General features: G+C 42.7%; 3 protein-coding genes across 6 annotated transcripts in view; 1 reads left to right on the top strand and 2 right to left on the bottom strand.

Moving 5' to 3' along the window:
• Positions 1-5,473, top strand: part of sptan1 (spectrin alpha, non-erythrocytic 1) — a 30,446-nt gene extending 24,973 nt beyond the window's left edge. For 3 of the 4 annotated variants that reach the window (XM_026340278.1, XM_026340276.1, XM_026340275.1), the window contains 12 exons: positions 39-198; positions 1,518-1,594; positions 1,693-1,902; positions 2,019-2,315; positions 2,648-2,760; positions 2,970-2,987; positions 3,886-3,940; positions 4,058-4,254; positions 4,405-4,458; positions 4,546-4,692; positions 4,817-4,964; positions 5,042-5,473. In XM_026340278.1, the coding sequence (XP_026196063.1) occupies positions 39-198; positions 1,518-1,594; positions 1,693-1,902; positions 2,019-2,315; positions 2,648-2,760; positions 2,970-2,987; positions 3,886-3,940; positions 4,058-4,254; positions 4,405-4,458; positions 4,546-4,692; positions 4,817-4,964; positions 5,042-5,167 (1,602 nt within the window). In that variant the 3' untranslated portion in view covers positions 5,168-5,473. The remainder of the gene's footprint in view (positions 1-38; positions 199-1,517; positions 1,595-1,692; positions 1,903-2,018; positions 2,316-2,647; positions 2,761-2,969; positions 2,988-3,885; positions 3,941-4,057; positions 4,255-4,404; positions 4,459-4,545; positions 4,693-4,816; positions 4,965-5,041) is intronic. The other variant, XM_026340277.1, reaches the window with a different exon arrangement.
• Positions 5,168-11,318, bottom strand: wdr34 (WD repeat domain 34). The gene is made up of 9 exons (XM_026340279.1): positions 11,089-11,318; positions 10,122-10,382; positions 9,926-10,035; positions 9,598-9,755; positions 9,344-9,453; positions 9,005-9,169; positions 6,703-6,935; positions 6,463-6,620; positions 5,168-5,810 (listed from the first exon to the last, which is right to left on the bottom strand). The coding sequence occupies exons 1-9, from the start codon at positions 11,164-11,166 to the stop codon at positions 5,572-5,574; spliced, it is 1,512 nt and encodes a 503-aa protein (XP_026196064.1). The 5' UTR covers positions 11,167-11,318; the 3' UTR covers positions 5,168-5,571.
• An 805-nt stretch (positions 11,319-12,123) lies between these two features.
• Positions 12,124-17,626, bottom strand: LOC113148591 (protein SET-like). Its single transcript, XM_026340333.1, has 8 exons — positions 17,400-17,626; positions 15,542-15,599; positions 15,316-15,458; positions 15,128-15,231; positions 14,921-15,034; positions 14,528-14,698; positions 13,225-13,359; positions 12,124-13,104 (listed from the first exon to the last, which is right to left on the bottom strand). The coding sequence occupies exons 1-8, from the start codon at positions 17,467-17,469 to the stop codon at positions 13,084-13,086; spliced, it is 816 nt and encodes a 271-aa protein (XP_026196118.1). The 5' UTR covers positions 17,470-17,626; the 3' UTR covers positions 12,124-13,083.
• Between the last annotated feature and the right edge of the window lie 975 nt (positions 17,627-18,601).

Below are 18,601 nucleotides of genomic sequence, written 5' to 3'. Positions count from 1 at the left end.
TTGTGAAAAGCATCACAGTCATTCAATGTATTCAACAGAACAACCACCACGTGGACAACATCAGTGCCAAGATGTCGGCTCTGCAAGGCAAAGTGTCTGAGCTGGAGAGGGCAGCGGCTCAGAGGAAGGCTAAGCTGGATGAGAACTCTGCCTTCCTGCAGTTCAACTGGAAGGCCGACGTGGTGGAGTCCTGGATTGGTACGAATACAGAATTATCAGGAGTCTCTTTCCAAAGAAAGTGATTTCTGTGAATTAGTTGTGCTTCCTTCAGGTCTTATGGCCATAATCTGTAGTCAAGCATGTGCACACACACACATGCACACACATACCACTGTGTTTGGAGAAGAGAAACTGGTGAGCCTCAGCCTACTTGAATGACTTGACCACATTCTGATTACAATAGGTTTCCTTCTATGTAGGAACTATCATTCCAGTAATTGTTTGGGAGGCCACATCTGAGTGTAGCTACAGTGTTATGTGACAGCTTTAATACCAAAATGGATTAAATTAATAATTTTCCTTTCAATTCTACATAAAATAACCCATAATTAAATTTTAGCTAAAGTATTAAAAATAAAAAACGGAAAAATGTCTCTAAGTATTCACAGCCTTTGCTCAGTACTTTGTTGAAGCATTTTAAGCAACAATTACAGCCTCACATCTTGCAGATCTTGAAGCTGCAATCTTGGCACGTGTATTTTTGGCCACTTTCTTCCATTCTTCTTTGCAGTACCTCTCAAGCTCCGTCAGGTTGTATGAGGAGTGTCAGTACACAGCCATTTTCAGATCTCTCCAGATATGTTCAACTGGGTTCTGGGCTCTGGCTGGGTCACTCAAGGACATTCCCAGAGTTGTCCAGAGTGCTCTGGAGCTGGTTGTTCTTCTGGAACGTTCTCCTCTCCCCACAAACGAGAAACCCTGGAGCTCTTACAGAGTGACCATCGGGTTCTTGGTCACCTCTCTGACTAAGGCTCTTCTCTCTTGGTTGCTCAGTTTGGCCAGGCTGCCCACTCTAGGAAGAGTCCTGGTGGTTCAAAGCTCCCTCCATATACAGAAGATGGAGGCCACTGTGCTCATTGGGACCTTCAATGCTACAGAAATGATTCTGCACCCTTTCCTAGATCTGTACCTCGATACAATCCAGTCTCGAAGGCACATGCACTGTTCACTTTGCATGAAAGGTGTATGTCTTTCCAAATCATGTTCAATCAGCTGAATTTCCCACAGGTGGACTCGGGAAACAGGATGCACTAGAGCTCAAGTTTGAGTGTCATGAGAAAGGCTGTGAACACTTACGTACATTACTTTGTCATTATGAGGTATTTTTATGTAGAATGTATATGAAAATAATGAATATAATCCATTTTGGAATAAGGCTGTAACATAAAATGGAGTATACTGTGAATACTTTCTGGATGCTCTGTATATTGAATTGAGGCAGGATTGGTTATGTGAGTTTGTTGGAGTCTGGTTTTATTCCAGTATCTTCTGAACGTGTGGATCTGGTTTGTGTTTAGGTGAAAAAGAAAACAGCCTGAAGACGGATGACTATGGCAGAGATCTGTCCTCTGTGCAGACTCTGCTCACAAAGCAGGTACTCAATCCTCCCCAACAGTATTTTTGTTCTCTTACATCTACTTTGCTATTCTGTGCATTGACAGTCTCTCTCTTTCTCTCCCCCCCCGTCTGCAGGAAACATTTGATGCCGGTCTGCAGGCCTTCCAGCAGGAGGGCATCACAAACATTACAGCTCTGAAGGATCAGCTGCTGGCCGCCAAACACATCCAATCAAAAGCGATCGAAGCTCGTCACGCTGCCCTGATGAAGCGCTGGAATCAGCTGTTGTCCAACTCAGCTGCTCGCAAGAAGAAGCTTCTGGAGGCTCAGGAGCACTTCAGAAAGGTGAAGAGCTTGAGGATGGTCTGGCTCATGGGGCGGTCTTTGAGCTTTTATTTGTCTATGCCACCAAAAATAACTTCATTAAGGTTGTTTTAAGGATCTTATCGTCTTTACCCCAGGTGGAAGATTTGTTCCTGACATTTGCCAAAAAGGCCTCAGCCTTCAACAGCTGGTTTGAGAATGCAGAGGAGGATCTGACAGACCCAGTAAGGTGCAACTCTCTGGAGGAGATCCGGGCACTGCGCGAAGCCCACGAGGCCTTCCGTTCTTCACTGAGTTCAGCTCAGGCTGACTTCAACCAGCTGGCTGAGCTGGACCAGCAGATAAAGAGCTACCAGGTGCTGTCCAACCCCTACACCTGGTTCACCATGGAGGCCCTGGAAGAGACCTGGAGGAACCTGCAGAAGATCATCAAGGTCTCGTCAAGCATTACATACACTCTCATCTACTCGTGCATCTTATTTATGGATACAGCTTTGATGCAGATCACTGATCATATACTATATATATACTGATCATATAGTCTGAGTAGAGGTTTAAACCAAAGTTGTGCAGGAGTTCTGAGCTACACTGATGGAATATAGTCATTTTGTTATCTCAGTTCAATCATCAAAGTAAATAATTAAATAAGACCTGTTACATCCTGGACCTTCTACACTTTTACTAGTTTAAACGTGGGTTTCCCTTCATCTCTTGTTAAAGTAGATTTCAGTGCAGTTTACCTGGCTGTTGTCTGTGTTGAGCACAGGAGCGAGAGCTGGAGCTACAGAAGGAGCAGAGGAGGCAGGAAGAAAATGACAAGTTGCGTCAGGAGTTCGCGCAGCACGCCAATGCTTTTCACCAGTGGCTGCAGGAGACCAGGTAGAGGAGGGCGTTCCTCAGGCCGAGCTTTTCTAAAGCTGGGCTGAGCTCGTTTTAGAGAGTTGAACATTAAGAGTCCACTCTGCATACTGATGTTTAGTGAGTTGTGGTTTTTCATTGTTGCCACGTGTCTTTAATGTGTATTTGTTTCTCTCCCTCCCCCCCTCTCTCCCTTCCTCGCTGGTGCTTGGGATTACCGTGCTAATCAGGACATATCTTCTCGATGGGTTAATATCACTTTTTTTCTCTTTTTACATGTATGTTTGATCATGTTTATGTGATGTGCCTACAATCAGCCTAGAATGTTATAAGAAGTGTTTTACCTGTCAGGTGGGTGTTGTTTTCTAAATGATCAATCTTGGTAGAACCCATGTAAACAATATGTTTTCCTGCCTGATGTAATGATTCTTTTTCTGGAACATTCCTTTCCTTAGTTTTCTTGTCTGATGTTTAATCTGTGGTCTTCCCTCCTCCCCTATCCTCTCTTTGAATAGCATAGCCTATCGACGGGTTATCTGTGTCTATCAATACCAAGTTGCTGATGATCTTTCTGGAAGGTCAACCTCTTTCGAGCCTTGCTCTAGTTACTTTTGCTTTTCCTGGCCCACGCAGTGTGAGGGCTGTGTGACCTCATGCACCTCAGTCACCTCCATGTTGGGCTCTGGTGCGCCCCGCACCGCCCAGCTGTACTAACATTCAACCAGTCCTCAAACTCAAAGCACCGGGCTGCAGTCAGCACTGCTTTCAACCAGTGAAGTGGCTTTGTTTACTGTGTGTACATCAGGGATGGAAACTGCCACAGTCTTCCCCAGTGTGCATGTACGCACATTCTAAACAGCAGAACAGTAGGATGTGAAGCTGTGACTTCAGGATGCACCATTTATCTCCTCTAACAAAGTCTTGCTGCAGTTTCCACTCCTCTGTGCAGTAGCCCTAACCTTGCATGGTTTGGGTCAGTAAGGTCCACTTTGTGAAGTCATTATGTCACAATATTGACATAACTATAAACCCATTTTTGCACCCCCCACCCCCCAACCACTACAATTTATCATGGGAACACGTGATGTTGTAGAGAATGTGTCAGACTGCGCTGCTTTCTTTAATATCACTTTCTGTTTGCGTCAGGTCGTGTATGGTAGAAGAGTCTGGTACCCTGGAGTCGCAGTTGGAGGCCACCAAGGTAAAGGCCACTGTTGCAAATGTGTTTCATGACACACAGCAGAGACATGTAGTCAAAGACCAAGATCAACATAAGCTGAATTCTGAACTGAGGGTGTGTGTGTATGTTTGTGTGTAGCGTAAGCACCAGGAAATCCGGGCCATGCGCAGCCAGCTGAAGAAGATCGAGGACTTGGGAGCTGCTATGGAGGAGGCACTGATCTTGGACAACAAGTACACGGAGCACAGCACAGTGGGCCTGGCCCAGCAGTGGGACCAGCTAGACCAGTTGGGAATGAGAATGCAACACAACCTGGAGCAACAGATCCAGGCCAGGTACACAACAACATACAGCTGTTTCATGTCACGGAGTTGGTCTAGAATTCAAAAACACTTTTAGTTTCACTGTTGGCAAACTGAAGGACACTGACATCGAGGGCAAACTGTGAGTTATTGATGCTACTTCAAGTCCTTTTCATCTTTCAGGAACACCACCGGAGTGACGGAGGAGGCTCTGAAGGAGTTCAGCATGATGTTCAAGTGAGTGTTGTTGACCTGTCGTCATCGTGACGTGTTTCTGTGTAAGATCTGTGTTGAACTCACATCCTCATGTTTTCTCTCCTTCAGGCACTTTGACAAGGAGAAGTCTGGCCGTCTGAACCACCAGGAGTTCAAGTCATGTCTGCGCTCACTAGGCTACGACCTGCCCATGGTGGAAGAGGGAGAACCTGATCCTGAATTTGAAGCTATACTCGACACAGTGGATCCCAACAGGTCTGTCGGGTGTTGAGAAAAAATCACATAGAGATTATGGAAATTGGAAACTGCAACCAGTTTGGCTGCTTGCATTTTTCATCGTGCTGTATGTGATGCCTAACTATGAGCACTGTGTCTGCAGGGACGGCAACGTTTCATTGCAGGAGTACATGGCATTCATGATCAGCCGCGAGACAGAGAACGTCAAGTCCAGTGAGGAGATAGAGAGCGCTTTCCGAGCTCTCAGCACTGAAAACAAACCATACGTCACTAAAGAAGAGCTCTACCAGGTCAGAGCTGTTCACTGCTCGTTCATATACAGTTTCAGATCTTCATACACATCTAACTGCCTCCTTCTTCCTTTTAGAACCTGACCAAGGAGCAGGCAGACTACTGCCTGTCGCACATGAAGCCCTACCTCGACAGCAAGGGGCGCGAGCTGCCATCAGCTTTCGACTTTGTCGAATTTACCCGCTCGCTTTTCGTCAACTAGCACCACAGCCACCAGTGACCAACTGGGATGCGTTTCCCCCACACACTTGAACACCAACACACAGCTGAAACTGCATGATTGTTGCACTAGGAATAATCACGACTAACAACTCTCTGTACTATCTATTTATCTCGCTCTACCCTTAACTCTTTGTGCTTCTCATGATAGCATAGTGACTGTCTGCATTTAGATGTGTTTTAGCTCGTGCTTTTGAAGAAAAAACCAACAACAGAACAAATGATCTTGTAACAACACCTGAACAATTGCAGTGTGCTTTAATAAACGCTTCTGGTTAGAACTGGAAAACTTCATCGTCCTTGTTTTTATTGAGTTTTTTTTTCCTCTAAAATAGAATTTAGATAAAAGGAGAATAAACAGTGATATACAGCAGCCCAGGAAATGTTTCACTCTGCCACCTGATTGGCTATCTCCTCCAGCTGGATGCTCTCTCTGTAGCTCTGCTCTGTCAAATTGGTGCTCAGATGCCAAACACCAACCGTCCCGTTTGTGTTCCCCACTGCCAAACGGTTAGGGTTCCGACAGTTGAAGGCCAAACAAGTCGCAGCTTGGCCCACACCTCCCTGCTCGATGGTGGCTACTGGCCTCAGGGATCTATGGCCCAGGTCAAATATTAGCACTTCACCTGTGAAAGAAATGCAATATGTTCAATAGGACGTGCTTTTCTTACCCCTACGAATATGTGGTGATCTTCCTATTCTGTACAACCAACTCCCACAACTAACAAAAATGTGGACAAAATAGTTGGTACCCTCTGTTATTGAAGTGTTTTACTCCAGAATTCCATAAAATGGTTTTGTTCTGATTTTTTACGATTTGCTTTCATCAGTGGCGTCTCCCCTCGTCGTCTTCCAGTCTTAAGTCCAATTTGGCTTAAACACTGACTTATGATGCGATCTGACTCCGATGGATCTTAACCTTGGATTTTTAGTAAATTTTTATTTATTATTACTTTTGTCAGTTTCAAGTTCTTTCAGTGACCTTTGTGGGTTCTTCTTTCTTTAACTGAAGGGTACCAACATATGGAGTATGCACATGCCATCTCTAAATATTAGTTCATGGAGTGCATGATGTTTCTGTGAAGGTGCCGTCGCCCCTCAACTTTTCTAAGTCAGGAGGCATGTGCATCCTCCCAACACTGTTTTGTGGATTTGGTTAGAAGTCAGGCTGCAGGTCTGGCATCATCCTTTGTAGCTTTGAACCTACAAAGGTTGATGCTGACTAAACAATGAAGACTCATTAATTTCCATTATTTATATAGAGTTGTGATGTAGCACCTTGGCCTGTGGCTGCAGCAAAAACCAGCGGTCTGGTGGGAGACCACTGCACCTGGAACACGTAGGAGTCTGAGACCCTGAGAGAGAGCAGAGGGTTGGCCTGCAGTAGAGAGTGGACGTGGGCCAAGCCATCAGTCCCTGCACTGACAAACAAGTTCCTGCAGACAAACATGAAACTCGAGTCAAAACAAAGCCACTTTTGGGTCAACTGTCTGTTTGGTCTGTGTGTGGTGCTTTCACCTGTGGAAAGGGGAGCAGTGTATTGAGTGGACAGGGCCACTACTAGGCCTGAACGAGAACACTGCTGGGGCCCTCAGAGGCACACTCTGGCCCTCGGAGGCTCCAGCAGCCAGCGTATTGGAGGAGAAGGAGCATCGCAGCAGCAGGCCAGCCTCAGAGCCCACCAAGAAGGTGTCCAAGTCCCACGGAGACAGAGCCAGAGAGGTGACACCCACAGTGCTGCTGCCTTGGACCTGTGGCGGACAACACACAAAACTCTTTAACTATTTCCCAAGTCTGCTGTAATTGTGAATTGGTTTTTACAGTATAGTCAAATATGACAGTTGATAGACAACTGTGCCTTGTGGGATCATTGTCCCACAATGCAATGCAGAGAGGAATAAGCCGTGGGAACAAGAACAATACAAAATAAGACAGGCCATGAGAATTTCTTTGATGGGTGAATGAAGTCTTATTATTTTTGGGCTTCAAACGAACTAAGTAAAGCGACACCTGGTGGACTGTAAAGATTAAAACACAACACAAGCTGCATGCAATTATAAAACAAATACACTTTATTAGTCATAATGTGATTTGACTGATTATGGTTATTTAGTTATTAAGCATGTTATTGTTTTTTTCTCTCAGTCGTTCTGTCTAATGTGTCTCTTATACACTGCAGTAAGATTCAAAATATTTGAGACTACCAACTTAATGGTAAATGTTCTGCACTTATATAGCGCTTTTCTACCTAGCTGGTACTCAAAGCGCTTTACACTGCTTCTCATTCACCCATTCACACACACACACACATTCACACACCGATGGCAGAGCTGCTATGCAGCTGACCTGACTCACCGGGGGCAACTAGGGGTTCAGTATCTTGCCCAAGGACACTTTGGCATGTGGCAGCCGGGAATCGAACCACCAATCCTGTGATTGGCAGTCAACTGCTCTACCTATTGAACCACAGCCACCCCCGAACTTAATGTTGGTACATTTCCAACTGAGCATGTATATCTCCTTTACTTCATACATAAATAAATATCTAGAACTATTTCCACCTTATTGCTAAAATTAGGAGCATCCTGTCCCAAAGTGATGCTGAAAAACTAGTCCATTCATTTGTTACTTCCAGACTGGACTATTGTAATTCATTATTAATAGGATGTCCCAATAACTCATTAAAAAGCCTCCAGTTAATCCAAAATGCTGCAGCCAGAGTTCTGACTGGAATTAGCAAGAGAGATCATATTTCTCCTACGTTAGCTTCTCTCCATTGGCTCCCTGTAAAATCCAGAATTGAATTTAAAATTCTTCTCCTCACGTATAAATCTCTTAATAATCAGGCTCCATCTTATCTTAAAGAACTCCAAGCAGAACTCTCCGTTCTCAGGCTGCAGGTTTACTTGTGGTTCCTAGAGTTTCCAAATGTAGAATGGGAGGCAGAGCCTTTAGCTATCAAGCCCCTCTCCTGTGGAACCAGCTCCCAGTTCAGGTTCTGGAGGCAGACACCCTCTCTACATTTAAGACTAGACTTAAAACTTTCCTTTTTTATAAAGCTTATAGTTAGAGAAGGATCAGGTGACTGAGCTCATCTCCTCTCTCCTCTATCTATTCAAATGCCACCATTGCATGTCATTAACTTTGTGTCTTCTCTCTCCTGTAGTTGTGTTTCCTCCTCTCTGTCTCCCTCTCTCTGTACTTTTCTGCAGGTATCCTCGGCCTGGAGCTGTACATCTCCAGAATCCAGTTCATCTGCCCAATGTTCTTGCTGCTTGTTGTTGTCTTTATTGCCTGCTGTTCTTTTCTCTCTTCTCTTTCCACTCACCCCAACCGGTCGAGGCAGATGGCCGCCCACTATGAGCCTGGTTCTGCTGGAGGTTTCTTCCTCTAAAGGGAGTTTTTCCTCTCCACTGTTGCCTAAAGCTTGCTCAAATGGAATTGTTGGGTTTTCTATATCATTTTTTTGTATAATTATTCTCTGTAAGGTCTTAAACCTTACACTGTAAAGTGCCTTGAGATTACTTCTGTTGTGATTTGGCGCTATACAAATAAAATGAATTGAATTGAATTCAATCTGTGGACAAGTGAAGCAGTGACTGATCCTGAAGGCCCCTGAAGATATATATAATCAGCTTTCAATATTAATCACCATAAAACTCACTCCTTCTGATACAACATAGTTGCCCCTCACTGGTATTTTTTTAAAACTGGACACAGTAATTTATTCTGCTTGGTCCCATCCCTATTTTAATCCACACTCTCATTTTGCAGATTTAAACAACATTGCAGTTCAAAAAAGTTTCATGCTGAGGCTCACCCTGATGCTGCTGCTGTGGGGAACCTGCTGTCGTACTAAAGCATAGGCAGCATTCAGGACAAACCTGCCCTGGTCTGAGTCCACCATCCATAGTAGCACCCTTCCTCCTGAGCAGGCACTCAGCACTCCAAACTGTCCTTTCTTCTGCAGGGGTACCCAAGCAACCTACACACACCACAAACAAACACCATTACACTAATGTGGCATCATAAGACACTAAACCTCTCCACTGTAGTACTCAAATATGTCACCAGTTATCATAATTCTATCAGGATGAGCTGTGCTGACTGGATAACAGTAGGATTTTAACAGAAAGCCAAGTGGGTTGTATCTACTCACCTGATAAACAGGCTCCCTATGGCTGTCTGCCGACATTCCAGTTAAAGCCAGCACAGGGTCCTGAGTCCGGCTGGTGTCCCAAACCACAACCTCTCCACTGTACAGCCCCCCTGCACCCACAGCCAAACACAACTCATGTTTACTGCATTCCAAAAATATGGGAATCGTGATGAGCCTCAACATTAGAAACATGTCAGCATGCAGAAGCTGTGTGTTGTCAGTTCACAATGTGAGAGCACAGGCCGACAGCGTACCTGCGATCAGAGCGGGCTGGTTGGGGTGACAGGACAGAGCCGTGACTGCAGTGGGAACATCTATGACCAGATCAGCTTGTTTTGGGTTCAGGCGTTGTCGATCCAGATTCCACGTGCAAACACACGACCTCTCCGTGCTCCAGGATCCATCGTTAATACTGCTCCAAAAAAAACACACCTGAACCACACTGAGCAACATGATGATTAAAGCAAATATAAAAAAGTTGAACAGTTTTGTGAAAAAGTAACTTAAAAAATAAAAGACAGTGAGGGGGAAACACAGCATTTCAGTTTTGTTCCCTCTATGTACAGTGAAATACTAACATACCGGCCATATGCACAGGCAATAACTGAACCTGTACAACTCCAGGACACACTTGTGACATGAAGACCTCGCTCCTGAGCAGCATGATGTTGAAGATAATGGAGACATGAAACCTACAAACAGAGAAGAACAGTCTGGCACAAAATTCTCTCTCTGTAAAAAAGTGACCTCTGCCTCCTGATTCGTTGATCCTACTTACCAGATGACTGCGATCATCCCAGTTCACCTGGAAGCCATCGAAGGCATGACTCTTAGCGTTTCTGAGCAACTGTCTGATGACTACATCCTCAACTCGCTGCAGGAAGTCCTTTAGGCCAGGTGGCTCTGGCTCATTAGGGTCTGTCTGGAAGTGCTGCTCTGTTCCCTGATCCAAGGACTCTGTCTGAGTACAGCTGTTTGTTGTGGACACAGTCTGGATCTCTGTCTCAGCAGTGTGCACCGTCCTGGTCTGACAGCCTCTCTGAAACACCAGCAAGTGAAAACCCTTTTCTGACGAATACACAATTTGGGAATTACATAGATGTAGACATAGATTTGAAATGAGTGAAATGGGCGTCAAATACTGACGCTAAGGCTGTGCCATGTTTTATTAGTGGTATAAATCTTTAAGTGATAAAGAATTGCAAATATGTATATATTAGTATTAAGGCGATGCAAACATATGTGACGCATTATGTTCACTACTGCACATGAATGATCGAGAGAGAGAGAGAGATCATTATGGAGAAGTCCATCTCAAATGGAACTGAAACTTAAACTGGTACAGAAGTGGCTTATGTAAATCTGGACTAGTTGTTTTCCACCACAGATTTCGCTTCTTTAGAAAGTTCTTGTTGTGTATCAGCTGTGTCTCTGCGCTCTCCCTTATCTCTACTACAAATATTTGACGTACTGTAGCTGCAGGAGGTGAGATACTATTGTAACATTAGTATCGCACATTAGTTGTCAACCTAAAAAAAAATTTCAACACCTTTAATTGCAGGTTTTATTGTAAGTCGTGGTCTTGGTCTGATGCATCGTTGCACATCTCGTGTCTGTTGTTCATTTTATGGTAGACTTCAGTTCCCAGGGCTTGTAGTGTAACGTTAATGTTAGTTAGCTACTTAGCCACATCTTACTCTATAGGTTCAGCTATAGGGAACAAGCTCATGCTAACTGCAACATACCGACTCCTGCTCCGACTGCTGAGTTTTCCTCCACAGTGACTGGACACTCGTGGAGTCCAGGGTTTCGTCAGTAAACATGCCGATAAATGTGCTCTAAAGAAACGTTAACGTAACCAAACTGACATAATACCGATGGCTGAACGAGGACAGCGACTTGAATGGGCTTTAACGGTGTTTTCCTAGAACCGGAAAAATCAACGCTGAAGCCATTTTCTACACAGTTAGCGTTACCTTGGTTACAGACAGGAAGTCCAGGCAGGATACCGTCTTCACTTCCGCTTGTTCTTCTTCTTCTCCTCCACGACAAAAGGCCTAGTTTCCTCCAAAGGTTTCATTTAACCGTGGAACCAACCGACGTGTTAGATTTGTCATTACAAGTATGATCATAACAACACATCATATCGATTTCCACTATATTAACTATATTTTGCTGACGCTAATCCCTTGAAAATTGGTGGCTGTGGTAAGTTTCCACAGCGTCGTTAATGTGACGTCAAATTAATGTGTTTAAAAACACTACAGCAACGTATTAGAAGTAAAATGAGGCCGTTTTGCGTTAACGATACTTTTAAGACATAAAACGCCACTAAAGACATATTGACAGGTTATAACTATCTGAATACTAGAGCGTTTGGCCTAAGTATATAGTAGATTATTCACTGTTCAGTCTCACAATTATCTATGTTTGTGTATTATATAGAGCCACGGCTTCAGGATGGATCTACCCCTCATCATACTTCATACATATCGTGTTTTTTTTTTTTTTTTTATTATTTACTTTATGAATTTCTTCTTACTATACTAATACAACACACAGTTAACCTGGTGTCTGTTAACTATCATACCTAACTGGTGCTTCAGTGTTCACAAAGTGGTCTGACTCAACAGTGAATCACTACTTACTGAAAGACAAGTGTATCTGTCAAACTTTTGGGCTAATTTAATTTCATTCATTTAGCAAACAAGTGAAAATAAAGGATGAAGAAAAATTACTCAGACCAAAAATTAGTTGACCAAATTACTCCAAACATTATGTATGTATCATGTACATTTATTGTAACAAAGCAACTGGTACACTTAATCTAATGTGAACAGGTTTCCAGTGGAACAGGAGAAATGCTGCAGACTCCACAGAGGACTCCGCAGAAATCTTTTCCTCTCCCATCTCAAAATGTGAAGCCAAGCTCAAAACTAGATTTTTAGGTTTTTATAAAAAAAAATTATACATTTCAAACTTTTTTGTGGGTGCCTGAAAAACAAGATAATTTATTTAACACAAGTCCAGAGCTGGTGTCTAAGCCCCGCTGTCCCACCAGACCTCCCCATTAAACTGTGTAAAATTAATAACTGTCTTACCAAGATACATGAATAGCCCAAAAACATTTACAACGGTTGAAAGGAACAAGCTGGTGCTTTCAATCAGTTCCATTAGTACAATAAGTCACAAAGGAAAATGCAACTTCTAGTAAGCCTTAGTACCCCGAACCACTGGATATATTATAATATACATTTATATATAAAAGTGGCTAAGGATGCTATGATTAAGTTATCACTGCACCATGGCTTATTTTTATTGAACTCACAACTTCAACAGAAACTGTTGTTTCATGTCTTACACAGAAATTGCTATTGTACGTATTTTAACTCTACGTAGAATGACGTGCAGAATGCTACAATTTTTTTTATTCTTTTACATGTCTTTGGGAGATGTAGAGAAACAATGACAGGTGAGACTTCCAGAGAGCCACCAACACCCCCATTCCACCCTACCCCTCGCAGACCTGCTGTATATGGAGCTGGTCTTTAAACATGGCATTACAGGCCTTGGCTGCAGAGGAAGAGGACGGACAGGCTGACAACACACAGGATTTTTTTGTTTTGTTTTGTTTTGTTTTTTTTTACAAACCCCACCCCCACAAAAACAAACAAAATATTTTGTTCCCATGGGTTGTAGGATAATCACAGGGGGAGGACTGGGAAAAAGTGTTGAAACAATTAATCATCCTCTCCGTCGTCCTGAAAGAAAGAAAATTTGTTTTTTCCAGTGGATAGTCTCAGAACATTAGAGAAGTAATTTTTTACTACTACATTTTAGAGTAAGAGACTTGTAAAGTATAAGAGTCTTTATCCAGTTACCTCCCCATCTTCTCCATCACCATCCTCGTCTTCATCTTCACCTTCCTCTTCTTCCCCTTCGTCAATATCCTCCAGACCCTCCTCTTCATCATCATCGTCATTGCCATCACCTTCCTCATCCTCCATGTCGGGGACCTGGGGAACATTTAGTTGTTAACCAGTCTTCTGCTCTGCTATAGCACTGCACTCAATACTCCAATAGAGCAAAGCCAACACTGGATGTTAAGAGGATGATACTGAGCAATACCTTTAAATATCTGATGACAAGGCAAATATTTTTTTGAGATTCCTAAATAAACTGAGGTCATAAAACAGTTGCAGTATGCAAGACATCTGAGCACCTCTGGGCAAATTATATTTTTGTTGATTTTGAAATTAAAGGAGGGAAATGAAACCTCTTCAACCAACCATGGGTTCCTCTAACTGAGGATAATAAACTGACTAACTGGAGGAGAAGAGGTTGTGAAAACATTCAAAAGATTTGAGCTTGAAATTCCCGCTACCTGGAGGGAAACTGCAAATCAAGACAGTCAAACAAGTGATTGGTCACCCAATTAAATGAGCCAATCTTTGCCACTGCAATCAGCCATGATAACATGACCTGCACTGGGAGCATTTCACATGTATAATGTAACTGAAAATTATAGGACATGAAAAATTATTTGGGTGCACCAGTGCAAACAACTTGCTAAAATCCATTTTATAAACAATGGAAAGAGCTGTGAGTGATATTAGTAGATAAGATAATTGTGGTTTGAGTAATGCAACCTCTCCTCTTTCTGATCATGGGTGGAGATCATCTCCAGAGCAGACAGCAGGCAGGAATCAGAAGGAGCAAAGGTAAGCTGAGACTAATAGTTTACAACTGTATCAATTGTTTCAGTTTGTAGTGTAGGTCATCATGTTTCTGAAACTCTTTATTTTGAATTATTTGAAATAATTCAAACACTTTTATAATTCGTGAAGTGCTTGTTTACATTCATCACAGTGTCTCATTTGTAATTACTAAATTATTGCATTATTTTTTAAAACACTTTGTTGATAAACATAGCAGCCCTATGTTTATCAACACATTTTGTGTCCTACTGCCCTCTAACACTACATTTGCAATACGAACTACAAGGTCTGGGGTCTGGCAATGCTGCGGTTCTGGACAATTTTGTTGTTGAACTCAGTCACAGCAGAGTGGACTGAGTAACTACACCGGACTTCCACTGACAATAAATGGCTGCTGTTGCTAGTAGTGTGTAAGCTCCGTAAGACTAGAAGAAACGGAAACCGAGATGAAGAGCAAGGGTCCTACCAGGTAGTACTGCAGTGGGTTAGGCCAGATGTCGTCCTTTATCACTTCTCCCAGCTCGTCAGCTCCTGCATCTGAGTGGTCAGTAAACCAGGTGAAGAAGCTCTCTGGTTCCTCGTGCTGCCTTTTCTTCCCAGCTTTGTTTGGTGTCTGGCCTGTACGCTTAGTCAGGTCCTGACGAGGAAAATTCATTTAAGGCAAAGCCATTGAATTCATTCATTGACAGTAACTTATTACTGTAGCATGCACAAAAACATGAAAAAGAAACGCAAAACCACCGGAACTGAGAGAACAAGAGAAAAGTAACTAAACCGGAAATTACACACCAGCATTTCCAACATAACTCAATCAATTTTTATAAAATCACATACACGACATAGAAAGACGCCAACCAACCTTTCCAGCTTTCCATTTGATTTCAGTTGATTTGGAAACAGGATCTCCGCTCTCATTTACGTTAAACTCTTTGGAGAGGGCTTTGTTCTCGAAGTATGGATTCTCATCAAAATACTGCAGAAAAGAAACCCTGTCCACGTCACATGTGAACTACAATACAGCATGCCATTTACAATGTGCAAACACAAAGTAAACATTACAACTCACAAAATCTATTCTGTATCCAGACTTGATATCCTCGAACTCAGTGACCTCTACCCTCGACAAGTAATGAAGCGCTTCCTCGTCCTCCTCCCCCAGAAGAGCTGAAACTACACGGCAGAGGACACTTTTAGCTGCTGACCATACAGAAACACACACACAAAAAACAATGCTAATAAAATATAACAGCTTACCTTGTGGATGGTTGACGAATGTTGTGACCCAGAAATTTGGGATTTTGGCTATGAGTTCTGATCGCTTCTGAAAGAACGGCTGGCGTAATTTGTTGTACTTCTGCTCTACTTTTAAAATTTCCTCACTAGCCTGTTCATTCAGTCTAAAGGGAATGAAAAAAAAGCATGTCAATAACAAAGGTTTTCCATTTATTTCACATTCAGTCAGTGCTGACAAGAAACTCACCTGTCAATTTCATTCTGTACTTCGTCAATGTGTTCAATTGCTTCCTGCTGCTCTTTTTCTGAAAGAGAAAGAAGTAACATTAAATGTTTACATTTAAGAATGACATACCACTGTCAACAACAACAAATATCTTCCTACAGTTTGCAAGGCAACCAAGTAGACTTTGGATTATACGTAAAGTAACTACAATTGTATTTATATTTTTTTAAATAACTAATAGCATCTTATGGTAAACGTATGCAGATGTGTTAGCTGTGTGTTGGGCGGCCTGGTGGCTCAATGTAGTAGATGAAAGTAGATCACTTGGCTGAGATACAGAAGGTTTGGGGTTCAAACCCCCGTCATAGACACCAGGCGTGTCCTTGAGCAAGACACTCCACGCTAGCTGCCCACTGCTCCCCCCAGGGGGATGGGTTAAATGCAGAGGACAAATTTCATCTGTAACATGTAAATGGGACAAATAACAAGTGTTGTTGTGTTTCTTCTAAAAAGAAATATATATATATACACTTCATAAGTCTTCCAATTTTTATACAATGAAATGACCGAACACTAATAACGTTAACACATGTGGGTGCTTGTGAGCGTGGGTTTTGTGTGCGAGTTTGTAGTAGTGGAAACACAAACAAGCGCTTATTTTTCGTCCATTGTTTTGTGTTTAATTTTTCTTATTTAGCCTGCCAAGAAACTGCAGATGAGTTAGCTTTGAACATACATAAAAATGTATTTAAAAACAGCAATACTGAAAAATATATTTTAAAAAATATTTTTATTTAATATTTGAGAATAATTTCAAAAATTACAAATATCATTTTTTCATTAAAAGTCAGTCTGGCTGTGCCTTCCATTTGGCAAATAACTCAATTTCCATCCACATTATTTTTTCATCTTTTTCTATGCCTTTTTGTTTGTTTAACCCAGTCAAAGTTTGCCAACATCAATCATTGAAGTAATTTATTTCAATCTTGTATTGCAAAAGTCATCTTTACTCTTTTGCACGCTCGCTGTGTTAAATAAAGCGCTACGCTAGTCGTGCTGTGTTTGGTCGGTGCTGGTGTGTGAGTGTTAGTGGATCCATGGTAGACAGACCCTCTGCCTCCTGGAGTCTGGAGCTTCCTGTTGAGCTAAAGGCGGCCTGGTTTGAATGAGGGGCTTAACGACGTCTCACTGCAAAATGCTAATTGCTCCACCAAAGGCTCTTTGCGTGTGTAAACACTTCATATTATTCACTATATCATGTAATGGCGGCATTATAGCCTTATGGACGAAAAATAAGCGTTTGTTTGCGTTCCCCCTACTACAAGCTCGCACACAAAACCCAAGCTCGCAAGCATGGTTATGTTAAGCTCCACAGTTTGCGTTAATGTTAAGGTTGTTAGTGTTCGGTCGTTATTGACTGGACGGAAACGGGATTCAGTGAATGCAGCAAACAACCGTTTATGAAGCTCCAGTCACAAACGTGCACAAGGAAACGCACAACTGCATGCGACTTTTAGTAAACATTCATACAACAAACCTCCCTGGACTGTCTGCACAAACGGTGATTACACACGATACTAAAATGCAGCGTTTGCAATGCAAATATCGGCCTCCTTCGGGTGAATTAGCTGTTAGTAGCCAATGTAACGTTAAGCTAATAGCTAGCTAAATAGTTAGCCCATGCTAGCATGCTACGCTATTGAACAGTCCTCCACAGCATCATTTAACCCCAATGTGTATGCGCGAGAAAAATAAACTTATGCTACCATACATAATATTACAATTAGACAATAAACAACAAAAGACAGCGAAAATAACAAAATTACGAAAAAAAATGAAAATGGCGTTGTACGGGATAACCGCCATTCCTTAACGTTACCAGAGGTCTCGTCCGCTCCGTCGTGATTTGAATTCTCCTTCCTACTGACTTTCGCCGATGTGGCCGACATGGTTAGAGTTTACCGATACTCTGCTATTCAGATATATATCCCAGGGTGGTTTATAACTCGTCTCTACAGGATAAAAGTTACTTCCACCAGACACAGAGTGCGTGTCTTGAAGCCCACGATGAGGAATGAGCGCAGCTTCACACGCTTGTTTCTTTCTGTGGCGCCCGGTCGGCGAACATATTCACGGTGCTCTACTGCCCCCAGCTGTCTGGAGTACGACTCTAGAGTCTGAACCTCTACAGTAGGTGGAGCACACAGCTCGATTCTGTAGGTGAGCACAGGCCCGGTTCACAACACATAGATTATGGAGTTAAGCCGGGATTTTCCAGATTTCATGGTTTGGTCACCCTGCCTTCATTTGGCCCACACTCAGTTGCATGAAAGGAGGTTAAATTAGGCTGAATTAAATTACTATGAAGATTGATTCTCTGACGTTAGTCTGGTCCAGAGCAGGTTAACATCCAGAACAGATTAATCCTATAGGGACCTACCTTATGTTTATCTGTCTGAACTATTAAAAATTAAGGCCAAAGAAGTCCCCTTCAAGGAGGAGTTCTACAAGATTGCAGGTAACATGAATTACAAATTACATAATTGTCTTACCCTGCTTCAAGCACAATTTAGTTTGTGTTACAACCTTCCCTAATCTCATTGGTGCAATCACATCCGTACCCCTCAACGGAAGGTGGGGGAGACTATGTAATATCTACACCTGGCTTGACTTAGTTGCACCTCCTTATTCTGGCTTGGCCACACAATTTTTTCCTGAAAATCAAAAGAAACTGCTGGTGTTCTGAGCCACACACACAGACATAGGTAACCTAAAGGTCTATAAAGATTCTCAGTCATCCAGGTAAAGTTATGTTGAAGTCGAGTCATGTACACATATTGGACAGAGAAGACAAGGGTTTTGAGATCAAACAGGTTGGCCACACACGATGCCCCCCCCCACCCCCCACCCCCCCCACCCCCCCCACCCCCCAAATAAACAAACAAAAAAAACAAAAAACCAAACAACCGTAAGTGAAAACCTGAAAAAGTAAAGGAAGAAACCAGCAATCAGATGAAGGCAGTATTGCAGTATTGAGGCTGAGCTTGCAGTCTCAGCCTCAGTGCGTAAGTCTCAGGGTTA

This window comes from Anabas testudineus, chromosome 22 (assembly GCF_900324465.2).
Source record: "Anabas testudineus chromosome 22, fAnaTes1.2, whole genome shotgun sequence".
Taxonomy (NCBI): domain Eukaryota; kingdom Metazoa; phylum Chordata; class Actinopteri; order Anabantiformes; family Anabantidae; genus Anabas; species Anabas testudineus.
Note: the sequence above shows the minus strand (reverse complement) of the source record. Positions and strands in the feature narration are given on the sequence as shown.